A 13893-nucleotide genomic window follows, 5' to 3' on the forward strand; every position below is an offset into this window, starting at 1 on the left:
AGGAACTCTGCTCTGAAGGCTGAGGCAGGAGGCTCCCAAGTTTAAAGTCAGCAACTTATCAAGACCTTAAGCAATTTAGTGAGATTTTGTCTCAAATTTAGAATAAAAAGGGCTGGGGATACAGTCCTGGGTTCAGTCACCAGTAAGTACCCTCCTGCCCCCCAGTTTATAAACTGTTTATTTATAAACAGTTTTGGACTGGGGGCATAGTTCAGTGGTAAAATACTTGCCTAGCCAGTGCAGGCCCTGGATTCATCCCCAGCAACACATAACAGCTCCCCCTACCCCACTACACACCCCAAATGATTTAAATATAAATTGTATGCATTGCCCAATTACTACTTTAGTCTGTGTAGACATCAATCTCTTCCTACTTAAATGATTTAACTATTTCCTAACTATTAAGTATTCATCCATTTTTGCTACAATTTTTAATAGCAAAAATTAAACATATTAGAAAACATTTGCTATTAACAAAGCTATGATGCCAATCTTTATAGCCAAATCTGTATGCACAAATCCCTAGTGGAGGAATTGTGAAACTGCTGAGGTCATATCCCTTATTTTAGGCTTCTGATGCATTAAATTGTCCTCCAAAAAAAGCTGTTATTTATTCTCCATTTAACAATGCCTGTTCATGTAGTGTAGCCCAAACCAGTATTGTCACAATATTTAGTTGTTTTTCTAAGACAAACATTTTGGGCAAAATGGCATCATATGGTGTCTTTGTCTTCCCTTGATTATTAGATGAGGTTACACATTTTCTTCATCTATTTGTTGATAATATCTCTTCTTTCCTGCCTTGCTTCATCAGGTATCTAGTCCATTTTTCTTTATTTTTTTCAGTACTAGAGATTGAACACGGGGTATTCCATTACTAAGCCAGACCCTCAGCCTTCCAAGGAGCTAAAATTTTTGGTGTATACCAACATACCCACCTCCTTGTCCATTTTCAGCTATTCTGGAGGCAGAGATAAAATGATTGTAAATTTGAGGCCAGCCTAGACAATTTAGGAAGATCCTAAAATAAAAATTGGAAGGGCTGTGGCCGGGTGCAATGATGCACACCTATAATCCCAGCAGCTCAGGAGACTGAGGCAGGAAGATCTGAAGTTCAAAGTGCCATCAGCAACATAGTCAGACCCTGTCTGACTAAAATAAAAAGGGCTGGGAATGTGGCTGGTTCAGTAGGTAAGCACCCCAGAATCCCCAGTACCAAAGGGAAAAAAAAAGTTTTGTGGATATAGCACAGTGGTAGAGCACACCTGGGTTCAACCCCCAGTACCTCAAAAAGCCACCCACAAAAACCTTCAATAATCCTTTATCTATTATGTTACAAATGTAATTAATAAGTAAAAAGAACCCTGTCCATAGATTTGCAATGATTCTGGGTACTTAATAGACATGAGGCTCAAGGCCATCGGGGATGCTGGGCATGGTGGCACATGCCTCTAATACTAGCAACTCCTGAGCTCAGGCAGGAGGATCAAGTTTGAAGCTAGCCTTGGCAACTTAGCAAAACCATACCTCAAAAATTTTTAAAATTTCAAAAGGGAATAAGGATGTGGCTCAGTAGGGGAGTGCCTCTAGTTTCAATTCCCAGAAAGATAAAGACCATCAGGGTTGTAGCTGGAATCGACAAAGGAGAAGAAGAAATTCTATGCTCTCTACTCAACTTTAGAGAAATAATAGGTGATTTAGAGAAAATGATACAGAAAGTTTAAAACTTCTAAACTCAGTGATGAAGATCATGACCTAAGAGTATGGTATTTCAATTAACATATGGCCAATAAGGGTATTTTGCAGACATCTTGGCTTCCTGATCATAGACCAACAATCATGCCATATGCTACTAACACGCCATTGCTTCCCATAACCCCACACACATACAAGACCTGCTGTGTCAGCCAACACTGGGCTTGTTCAAACAAAGCAATCATTTCAAAGACGTGCAAACTTCAATCACAGCTTAGGCTTCTGGTATAATATAAGAGTCAAGTTACCATGTAGATGGGACTTGAACCACGATTCTGGAGCCTTCTAAACTGATTTGGGGGGCATAGGCTTCTTTATTTTCAATCTGTGCTGTGTCAACTACCACCTAAGAGAGAGAGAGAGAAAAAAAAAACAACTGCCAGCTTTCAGAAAGGAAAATGGATCACAAACATATCCGAAACATGAGCCTACTGATGCTGAGTGATTGCAGTAAGAACTATTCCCAGGGCAGTGCAACTGTGGTAAGGCCAGTAACAGTCCATGAAGACAATAGAAAGTAGCTGGGCATGGTGGTACAGGCCTGTAATTCCAGCTACTTAGAAGGCTGAGGCAGGAGGATTACAAATTTGAGGCCAGCCTAGGTAACTAAGTGAGACTATATCTCAAAAATAAACCAAGAAGGGCCAGGAGTATAGTTCAGTTGTAGACAGCTTGCCAACCATGTGCAAAGCCCTGGGTTCAATCCCAAGTACTCAAAAAAAAAAGATACCTTATTAATCAGAAACTGAATTATTGGTGTAGGATATGATTGAACTTTTCAAGCACCCCTGGCACTTTTCCACACTATAAATGCTAACTCGGAATTACTATTTCTTTTATCTTAGAATTTTTTTTCTATGTACTTGAATGAAGTAAAATGTGATTAAACAATGAACCACAGCTTCAGAAAAGACTATTTGTTTCTTTTCTTTTTTTTTTTTTTTTTGGGGGGGGATCAAACCCAGGGCCTTGTGCATGCAAGATAAGCACTCTACCAACTGAGCTATATCCCTAGCCCCAGAAAAGACCATTTGTAATGACTAGATACAAGCCAGAGGGATGAACCCACTGTACCTTACTCCCTGCCCCTGCCATAATAGGGACTGAACCAGGGGTACTCTACAACTGAGCTATGTCCCCAGCTCTTTTAATTTTTAATTTGAGACAGGGTCTCACTAAGTTGCCCAGACTGGCCTTGAACTTCCTATCCTTCTGCCTCAGCCTCCTATGTCACTGGAATTACTGTTAACTGGTATCTGTTACTGTGTCTGGCAGATAAAACTTTTTTTTTTCCTCCAGTGCTGGGGATCAAACTCAGGACCTTGTGCATGATGTTAGGCAAGTGCTCTGCCCACTGAGTTATATCCCAAGCCCCTCAGATGAAACATTTTAAAAGAAAATTTTATTCTTTTTTTTTTTAAAGAGAGAGAGGAGAGAGAGAGAGAGAGAGAGAGAGAGAGAGAGAGAGAGAGAGAATTTTTAATATTTATTTTTTAGTTCTCGGCGGACACAACATCTTTATTGGTATGTGGTGCTGAGGATCCAACCCGGGCCGCACGCATGCCAGGCGAGCGTGCTACCGCTTGAGCCACATCCCCAGCCCCGAAAATTTTATTCTTAATCATGAATAAATACAGAACTACTTTAGGACAAAGAACCAACTCTTCTTTCAATGATTTAGTCTTATTTGGAGAAGAGTTTTTAATTCTACATGGATAATACAGTATCTCATGTAATCTAGAGTTTGACAATGTGAATATTTTCAAACAACTAAAGAATTTCAAGAAAACAATGATAAGGAACTGGGATTATAGCTCAGCTTGCCTCACACATTCTAGGCACTGGGTTTGATCCTCAGCACCACATAAAATAAAATAAATAAAATAAATAAAAATAAATAAAATAAATGTGCCCATATTTTAAAAATCTTTTTAAAAAATAAGATTAAATACTTTAAAACCAAATCTATAATAGTTCAGGAGTCAAGTTGTACAGAGTTGCTTATCATGATTCCAAATTCAGCCTCTAATGGTGTAGATTTCCACTGCTATAAACAGAGTTCCCACAGCTGGTCCTTCAGGAAATACTTCCTGTCTAAGGAACAGCTTTTGTTGGACCACACAGGTGTTTCCTCTCTCCTCCCACCCGCAGAACCATAATCCAAAGGTTCTTTTGTCAGTCACACAAAGGTGCCCTACAATCAGGGGTAGAGGGCCAGGAAGAAGTTTCTGGTCTCTAAGTAAAATAGGACTTTTTTTTTTTTTCCTTTTAACTTATAATGTTTTCTCACAACAGCCTGTGTATCCTTCTACCTTATTTGCACACTCCTTTCTGGAGAATGCATTGCCATAGTTCTTTGAGTTTCAGCTAAATGGTCTCTGGGAATATGGACTGATCTCTTAAAGGCAGTGATTCTTCCATACTTTAGCAGGGTATCTCCAACTTAGTACTTCTCCTGGTGGTTCCTATACTGAAGAATAGCTCCTAAAGGAAACAGCTCTTCTCTGTGGAGATGGCCCTCTACAAGACAGCACTGTCCTGAGCTGGGCCATAACAACCCTCAGCTACATGGAACAGAAGATAAACATCTTCCCAATAGCTCTTTACATGAATAAAGTAGACCTCAGACTCATTTTCCTAAATTAGCTATTTTCTCTAATTAACTTCCTCTAATCTCTGACTGAAGTACTATATCTTGTCCAAAAAGTAGTCATTTATTAGAAAATGGAATCAAGTAAATAAAGCTATATATAGGTCAATGGTGCCAACCTAAATGGTGATTTCAGATGCTAATCTCCTGATCTTACCCAACTTTAGCAATTTTTTTCCCCCTTTTTTCTCTGAAAGATGAAAAGACCAAACCAGTACATTTGAGTTGTTGTTGTTATTTTATTGCTAATAAGGAGATAAACAGAGCTGGAGCATGAAGTTACTAGAAAGGGATTCCACTTATACCAGCACAGTCAGGAGAGATCTCTTGGAGGAGGTAATCCTGGAGCTCACACCAGGAAGATGACAGGAGTGAGCCACATGAAGATCAGAGAGATAAAGGATTTCCAGGTAAAAGGAGGACAGAGTGCAAAGGCCTTAGACAGGAGGCAGTTTAGCAACAGAAAAACATCCACTACAGCTGCAGAATCATCGGGCCAGGTCAAGGGCCCTGTCAAAATTATTTTGTAACTAGGTTTCCTGCAATATATACCATCAATCTGCAAAAGAAAAGAAAAATTCTTCCTTTTTTGAACCAAGGTCCTCATATATGCTAGGAAAGCAACCTATCATTGAGCTATATCCCCAGCCCAAGAAAGACTTTTTAATGCTGTTCTTCTTTTGCTTTTCAAAATCTGGTCTAGGGGCTGGGGTTGTGGCTCAGCAGTAGAGCACTCACCTAACATGTGGAGGCCCTGGGTTTGATCCTCAGCACCACATAAAAATAAATAAAATAAAGGTATTGTGGTCAACTATTTCTAAAAAATTAATTTAAAAAAATCTGGTCTAAATTTTGCAGCACTGAAGAACTTTGAAAGTCACTGACTATTTTCACACATGTGCCTGTACCACATCCTCATATGTTTGAAAAGTCTGTTCTACTTGAGGTCACTCATGGAAAGCTGGGTAAAACTCCAGGGACCATCCAGCAAGAGATCTCTATTTTACCCATAGCCTTGGGTGAAACAGTCCTGAGCTGACCAAAGCCACTCTGCTACTGAGAAGAGTCTCTCTCTGAAAATGGATCCTTAGTAGGTCACACTAAATCACTGACTCTGATGAAAAGAATGAATTACTGTTCTCTTAATGGGACTTAATATTTGCTTATTTAATGCACACTCTACCTTACCTTTGTTACTCAAAATCTTACTAAATATAAAATTTATTAAGGCAAATAATAAAAAAAACTTCAACACATAACTAAAAAAAATTTTAAAAAGAAAGAAATGTATCTTCTATTTTTTCTCATCCTTCACACATACTCACCAGTCCAGCTTGGCCAAATAGAAGCTGCACAGCAGTCTTGCAGGCACCCCGCCATGTAGATGGGCACACCTGGTTCAGTACTTCAGTCACTGGAAAATCATCTCTGGGTGTAAGTCCATTATAGCAGCCTGCTTCCTTGATCAACTGTAACATTGTATGCTATAAATTGACAAAAAGAGTCCACATCTTAAAACAAAGCCATGCAAGGTTATAAAATTTATAGAAATGCATTTATATAATCATCCTCAAGAAAAAAGCATTTTAAGTACATCCAGATCATACCATTTGAATTTATTAAGCAATTATCATCATGAGTCACCCTCAGAGATTTTCCAATCCCATGATGAATTGCTAGATATGAATACACATACATTAATACAAACATGTGATTTCTACGTCAGCACAAAGTAAAAAATTATTTAGCAATCTCTTGTTGCAAACTGGTTGAAGAATTTGGAAATTCTGAATCCTTCCAAATAAGGAAACAAAATCATCTGGTAAAAGTAAATACCAATTGAAACTTCAACTTTATTTTGGATGACCAAATGGTCAGGTATGCAGGATCTGCAAACAGGCTCCCATGACCTCAAATTCCAGCTCTACCATTTTCTAGCTCTATGACCTTGGGCCTCAGTTCCTCCATATCAAGTAAGAAAGGGCATTACCCACCTTAAAGGGAAGGATTAAATGAGATAATGCACGTGAAGCACTTAGCATAAGCCTGACATCCATGTTACTCCAAAAATGGCCACTATACTGCATTATTATAAGATTTCTCCTCCTACTTCTCAAAAGTCCATAAGAAATACTAATCATGGATAATATTTTACAATATACTTCCAAATCATTTAGGTTAAACATTTGAATGAAATTTCAATGAAACTTTTTTGGCAAATGTTTCATTAAGAATGTCACCAGAGGGGCTGGCGTTGTGGCTCAGTGGTGGAGCACTTGTCTAGCATGTGTGAGGCACTGGGTTCAATCCTCAGCACCATATAGAAAAATAAATAAATAAAGTCATTAACAGGCTGGGGTTGTGGCTCAGTGGTACAGTACTCGCCTAGCACGTGCAAGGCCCTGGGTTTGATCCTCAGCACAACATAAAAATAAATAAAATTAAGGTATTGTATCCAACTACAACTACAACTAAAAAAAAAATAAATATTAAAAAAATAAATAAATAAAGTTATTTAAAAAAAAGTCACCAGAGGGCTGGGGCTGTAGCTCAGTAGCAGAGTGCATGCCTAGCACAAATGAGCCACTGGGTTCAACCCTTAGCACCACATAAAAATAAATAAAATAAAGGTATTCTGTCCATCTACAACTACCAAAAAAAAAAAAAAAAAAAAAGTCACCAGAAGGCTCAGTTGTAGAGCACTCACACTCACCTAGCACGTGCAAACCCCAGGATCATCATTTTACCAAGAAAGGTCACAGCCTCCTTCTTTAACCTGTTTTGTTTTTTAATCTGTTCCTCACAAACCCTTAAGAACTCTATTTCCAAGTTCACACTTGGCTGCTGAAACCCCATTGAACCCCATGGAAAGCTACCGTCTTAAGTTTCAGATTGTCCGCTGCCGACTCATTAAAGGAGACGCCCTTCAGGAAGTGTGATCCTATCTGCACAGGGACAGTGGGAAGCTCGCACTGCATGGGCTGTGGGGGTGTCTGCCTCCGCCCAGTCTGCTGGGCTTCCGCCTCACTGCAGCAACCCTGGAAAGAAGAGAGGTTATCCATTCCTCATCTGTCAAAACACTTGGTTCAGACTGGACCACATAAACATCCCTCACAGCTCCCAAGAATTACCAGATAGAGAAATATAACTGTGGTGCTGTCTATGGCACACAGAGGGGCACAGAAGGCCCCCATAGGCCTCTGCCTCCTCTCTCTGATCTAGTTCTACAAATTCCCAGCCCTCTAAACATTCTAGTCACTACAACCTACTCCTGCCAGCCTAGCACGCTCCCATTTCTATTGCCCACCATGTTAACAAACCATGTTCTCAGGTAGTGCAGACTACCAGAGCACCCTGTGTAAGACGGTATGGTTGGGGCTGGGGTTGTGGCTCAGCGGCAAAGCGCTCGCCTCGCACGTGCAAGACCCTGGGTTCGATCCTCAGCCTCACATAAGAATAAATAAGAGAAATAAAGGTTTAAAAAAAAAAAAAGATGGTATGGTTTCCTCCCATCTACCATACACACACTCCTAAACATGTCCCCACCTTGTATTATGTTTCTCTATAGCTTTCTGCACCATCTGATTTCCAAATATTTGTCCCTCCCTTTTTGGTTCTCCCCTCCAATGCACTATAAGCAGGGATGGGGTTCCTAAAACCAACCCAGGCATGTAGCAGGTACTGAATCAATACTTGCCAAGTAAATAAACATATGAAAGATAAACAAAGAAATAAAGGAAGGTAGGAAGGGAGGGACAAGAGAGAGAGACAGAGATGAAGGAAGGAAGGATGGTTGGAAGCAAGGGAGGGAGGGAGGAAAGGAAAGGAAAAGATAGGATAGGATACCTGCAAACTTGCTTCAATCGCCTTTGGATTTAGGTGGAAGCCAGCTTTCATTGCATATTCACAGTGGCCTAAACTTTCCAGAGCTATCTTATATGCCTGCAAACAAATTATTTTCAGGAATCAAGATTATACAGCAGATTAGAATGACAAATCTAATGAAAATAGGAATTTAAAATTTTTAGAGTTTTAGAAGACTTGAGGTCAATTACAACTTTATTACTCTAATGGTTCAACATCAAAACTAGTTCCTTGCCTTGGACATCAATATTCCAGCTTTGAAAAACTTACTTGCAAAGCACTGTCAATTTTTATGTTCAGTTCTTTTAGTTGGTGCTCAGGAATTGCTGCACTTTGAGAACAAAAGAGCTGCTGAACTTCAATTCCTGCCAGGCGGCCATCACAGCCTCTTTCTCTTAATCTAGATGTTGCCTAAAACATAAAAATAGACTGGTAAGTAAAAGAGGATGTTACAATTACTAGCAAAATTAAACCAATAATAACAAAAAAAATCCCAAAACCAAAATAAAGCAAGAGACCATCTAAGCATTAGATATAAGCCAGAGGTTCTGCATCATCCATGTAATAAAGCAAGCAGCCCAAAATTTTGAAAGCCTAAATTAATTATATCAAAGAGAAAGCAAACCTGATGTAACATTACTTTATCTTAGAAACACTGGAAAAAAGATTTACCTGTTATTAGTTATGTACATACATATAAACATTTACACATTTTTAATTTCCCTGCTTTAAAGATAGATAACCTAGAATATTGGCATTTGGAGTTTCCAGAAGAGAAAACAAAAGAATATATCTAGTTGAGTGAACTGAAGTAAAAAGCCATACCAATATAGCTGAGCACAGCAGGCCCATGGCTGTAATCCTAGTGATTCCAGAGGCTGAGACGGAGGTCACAAATTCAAAGGCCAGCCTCAGCAACTTAGTGAGGCTTTAGTGAGGCCCTTATCAATTCATTTAGACCTTGTCTCCCCCCACTTTCAGTCAGTAAGTATGTTTATGTAGAGTATATAAGCAAGACAGGAAAAACAGGAAGAAATTATATCATGTTATGAAATGGAAACATAGATGTAGGTCAGGAGTAGAAGAAAATACAGAAAAAAATATATTTGATTTATTAGAGGGGTGAAGGAATTAAAAATGAATTGTCTTTCAATTTTTAGTTTTGTTGCAATAGTATTTGTGAAAGAATAACATTTTTTAATAGTTTACCTTTGTTCTTCCAGGACAGGCTAGGAACTGTAATATTTATCAATCCTGTAGGACTACAAGAAAACAACTAACAGCTTCAATGTTGTCATATTCCAAAGGTTTAGTTTCACAAACTATATATAAATTACCATTCCCTGAATCCTAACAGTCTTACAGTTTAAAACCATTTGACCTTAGAATTGTTCACATGCTGGGCGCAGTGGTGCATACCCGTAATCCCAGCAACTCAGGAGGCTAAGCGGGAGGATCCTTAGTTCAAAGCAGCCTCAGCAATGGCAAGGTGCTAAGCATCTCAGTGAGACCCTGTCTCTAAATAAAATACAAAATAGAGCTGAGGATGTGGCTCAGTGGTCAAGTACCCCTGAGTTCAATCCTCGGTACCTGGCCTTGGAAAAAAAAAAAAAAAAAGAATTGTTCACTCAATGCCAGTTGCTCAGGAAATTGAGGCAAAAGGTTCCCAAGTTCAAGGCTAGCTTCAGCAACTTAGCAAGACCCCATCTCAAAATGAAAAACTAAAAAAGGGTGGGGGGGCTTAGATTGTAGCTCAGTGGTAGAATGCTTGTCCAGCATGTGTGAGGCACTGGGTTCAATTCTCGGCACCACATAAAATAAATAAATAAATAAAGGTATTGTGTCCATCTACAACTAAATTTTTTTTTTTAAAGGGTGGAGTGAGGTGGGAATATAGCTCAGAGGTAGAATGCCCCTGGGTTCAATTCCCAGTACCAGAACCAAAACAAAAAAATATAATTCATTCAAATATTTTGCCGACAGGGGGTTATGTTGGCTATTTCCAGATACATTCTAGAGCACAAAACCTGGCCCCTGCCCTCCTGGAGTTGATATGCTCATGAACCAAAAAGGCAGACAAAACAGAATTAAAAATCAGAAAACACACTGAGAGAAGCAAATATAGCACTGTAACAGGGAACATCCTAGATGCTGAAAAAAGGGCTGGGAGTTAAGGGAGAAGGTAGTCAATGGAACTGCAGGGGTATGAGAGTGTGTCAGGACCAGCAGACAGGTACTAATAAGACCAGGGAACCAAGGTGAAGAATGAGACATAGCCAAGGATCTGTAGTCCAGTGACAAGGGGGAGAGTGACCAAAGAAGCCAGATATGGCAGGATTTGCGGGGTCCACAGCCCCTAAGGATATGAGAAGCAACATCATCTAATTTTAAAATGAAAATAGCAAATCAAGGAGAGGAGAAAAGAGTCCTGAGTAGAAATAATGATCCTCTAAACCAGAGTAGTGACAGTAGACATGAAGAAGCCCCTGCTACGAGAAGAGTATTTCCCCCTTGGAGATACTGTGAGCAGCTGAATGCTCTGAAAATACAAAAGAAAGGCACATGTGACTTTGACAAGAGAAGACATGTTCTTGTGTAAGAGTAGAATCCAGATTTCAGGGAGCTGAATGATGACATTTATGTAAAGTTTCAAATTGTGCAAAATAATAGCTTATATTAAGTATGAATACATGCACATATAGTAAAAATATAAAAATATACACAGAAGCCAGACTCCAAATTGACTTCAAATTCCTCTAGTGAGTAAAGGATGTGAATAAGATAGCAGAGAGGTACAAAAGGGATTCAACTACAACTGTAATATTTTTTTGGTTAAAAATAAAAGGCATGAGGTAAATGTAGCAAAAAAAAGTTAAGCTTCATTTGTTCAATATGCTTGAAATCCTTCATAATAATTATCTTTAGAATCAATCAAAGGTGACAAAAAGGCAGACAACTGATCCAAGAATTTAGCTGTGAAAACAGCAGAGAAAAAAGGTGGAGAAATAAGGTGGATTTTCCTGTTTGAATGCTGGTAGAAACAGATGGAGAATGAAAGAGAGAAAATACAGGGTTCTGGGCTAAGAATGTAGCTTAGTGGTAGATAGCCTGACTACTAAGCATGTGATGCCATGAGTTCAATCTCTAGTACCACCAAACAACCACCACCACCACCACCACCCAAAACAACACAGGGCCCCACCACAGAAGCCAGGCCCTCAAGGATGGGGGCCAAGTGGGGTTGGGAAAAGCTCTGGACTGGAGAATGCACCTCCTCTGTTGTCAGGAAGGAAGAAGGATGGGTCTGAAGCGGAGCAGGGGCAGCAGTGGGGAGCGGGGTGAGCAACAGCATTTTGGTAATGGGAGAAGAAAGGCTAATGTCAGGGGGATTCTATTTTCTCAGTGTAGTGGCGTAGGGGCACTAGGTGGAAACAAAGAGAGTATGAAGAGGGAAGAAAAGACTGGAAAAACTAAAGTGGGTGGAGGAAACAGTCAAGTGAGATGGTCAAGGGATCCCTAGAAGGTCTCATGTGGGGTGAATTTTCAGCATGAATGATGCCAGCAGATGGAGCAGAGAAGAGTGACCAGGTACTAAGGTTTCCAAATGTGAGGAGAATAGTCAGGAGGCTGGAGCCCAGAAGACAGGAGGAGAGAGAGAGAGAGAGAGAGAGAGAGAGAGAGAGAGGGAGAGAGAGAGAGGTTGGTGAAGCCAAATGACAGGACAAAGGTCTCAACTGACCACCCATCAAAGTGAAAAATTATGTTTAACAGTTTTGATTAGGGCTGGGAATATAGCTCAATGGTAGAGCACTTGCCTAGTGTGTGCAAGGCCTCAGCTTCAATCCCTAGAACCACTAAATAAATAAATAAAATTTAGGATTAAAGGAGATTTCTAAGACATAAAATAAATACATTTCCAATTTAATTATGGAAATTTCAAACTAGATAATAAATCAAAATACTATTCCTTAACTATAAACTATCATATACTCTGTGAAATAGCAGTAAGTCCTAGATAAAGTCACAGCTTTTTTTTCTAATACTAAAAACAAAGGAGAGTATTACAATGTCTGCAAAAAATACATTGCCTAAGCTCTACAAATGGTGATTGTTCAGTAGCATTTACAAGCAATATGACTCAGTTTTTAGTCCCAAATGTATTTCTTCCTAATGCCCAGAATACTTTCTGGGTCTACCAACTTTGCTATATTCTCAGGGAGAGAAAATTCATAATTAACAGCCTATATCAATCATAACAAGAAGACCTGCATGCTGGAGGGTGGGGCAGGGCAGAAGAAAAAGCTTCTCAGCCACTCTTACCATCAAGGGGCCATGCTCCTAACTACCCCACAAAGGAATTGAGGGTTTTCTTTCAAAACCAGGAAAACAGTCTAAATTTGATAACTTACAAAGTCTTTAATGCACAGCCTTCCTCCAGGAAGTTAGCAAAAGTATGTTTTTCTATATGAGTATTTTAATTGTTAAGTAAAAAAAATAATAATACATGCAGATTTTCTTTCTTTCTTTGTTTGTTTCTTTCTTTTTTTTTAGTTGTAGATGGACATAATGCCTTTATTTATTTATTTTTTTATGTGGTGCTGAGGATTAAACCTAGTGCCTCACGAGTGCTAGGCGAGTGCTCTACCACTGAGCTACAATCCCAGCCCACATGTAGACTTTCTGAGACTTAAAAAAAAGAAAAAAGAAAAAGAAATGTGTTGTTACTGATTTTATGAGAGGGCTCCATAATACAGACTTTTTTTTTTTTAATTTTTAAATTTTTTTAAAATTTATTTTTTAGGTGTAGTTGGTTACAATGCCTTTATTTTATTTATTTTTATGTGGTGCTGAGGATTGAACCCAGGGCCCCGCACATGCTAGGTGAGTGCTCTATCCCTGAGCTACAACCCCAGCCCCAACACAGACAATTTTTAAGAGGTATTTTTGATTTGCTCATATTTAAATTCTTCCGGTTATGGAAAAGGAGTGGAGAAGGCCAAATCAGAGACTAGTAAAGGAATCCTGGGCTGGGGATGTGGCTCAAGTGGTAGTGCGTTCGCCTGGCATGCGTGCAGCCCGGGTTTGATCCTCAGCACCACATACAAACAAACATGTTGTGTCCGCCGAAAACTAAAAAATAAATATTAAAAAATTCTCTCTAAAAAAGAAAAAAGAAAAGGAATCCTATGCTAGACTGGACTCTCCAGCCCAACAGGCTCAGGGAAAGCCTGCTGCCCACCACTGTGGCAGGTCCCTTCAGTCATTAGGTTGTGTGGGAAATGAGAATACTCACTAATTCACTGGCATTTCTTCTTCCTCCAACCCTGATGAACATGCCATACCAGCCCCACTAATGTGATATTTACCCAATAGTGGAGCCGACCTCTTCCTTGGTCTACCTTTTGTTGGTAACTGGGTTTTATGAACATATCTGCTGTGCTGGGAAATCGATGATCTTTCAAAAGATTGAAGACTTCATGGAGTCAAATAAAGCAGTACTGGAGAACTGCTCAAATCACATGCAAAGCAACTGACAAATGAGGGCTTAGGTAGAGTTGGACGAGTTAAGAATCTTAAAGAACTAAAAACTATAAATATGTTAAGCCTTCTAAAAGAGAATGATT

At 39.4% G+C, this 13893-nt stretch overlaps 1 protein-coding gene across 5 annotated transcripts in view; it reads right to left on the bottom strand.

Moving 5' to 3' along the window:
- Positions 1 to 13893, bottom strand: part of GARRE1 (granule associated Rac and RHOG effector 1) — a 90469-nt gene that overhangs the window by 18507 nt on the left and 58069 nt on the right. For all 5 annotated transcript variants that reach the window (XM_081274342.1, XM_081274346.1, XM_081274344.1 and 2 more), the window contains 5 exons: positions 8540 to 8680; positions 8252 to 8347; positions 7282 to 7443; positions 5731 to 5889; positions 2004 to 2101 (listed from right to left, as the gene is read on the bottom strand). In XM_081274342.1, coding sequence (XP_081130468.1) covers positions 2004 to 2101; positions 5731 to 5889; positions 7282 to 7443; positions 8252 to 8347; positions 8540 to 8680 — 656 coding nt within the window. The remainder of the gene's footprint in view (positions 1 to 2003; positions 2102 to 5730; positions 5890 to 7281; positions 7444 to 8251; positions 8348 to 8539; positions 8681 to 13893) is intronic.

The sequence above is a fragment of the Spermophilus citellus genome, assembly GCF_964194105.1.
Source record: "Spermophilus citellus genome assembly, chromosome: 18".
NCBI classification, from domain to species: domain Eukaryota; kingdom Metazoa; phylum Chordata; class Mammalia; order Rodentia; family Sciuridae; genus Spermophilus; species Spermophilus citellus.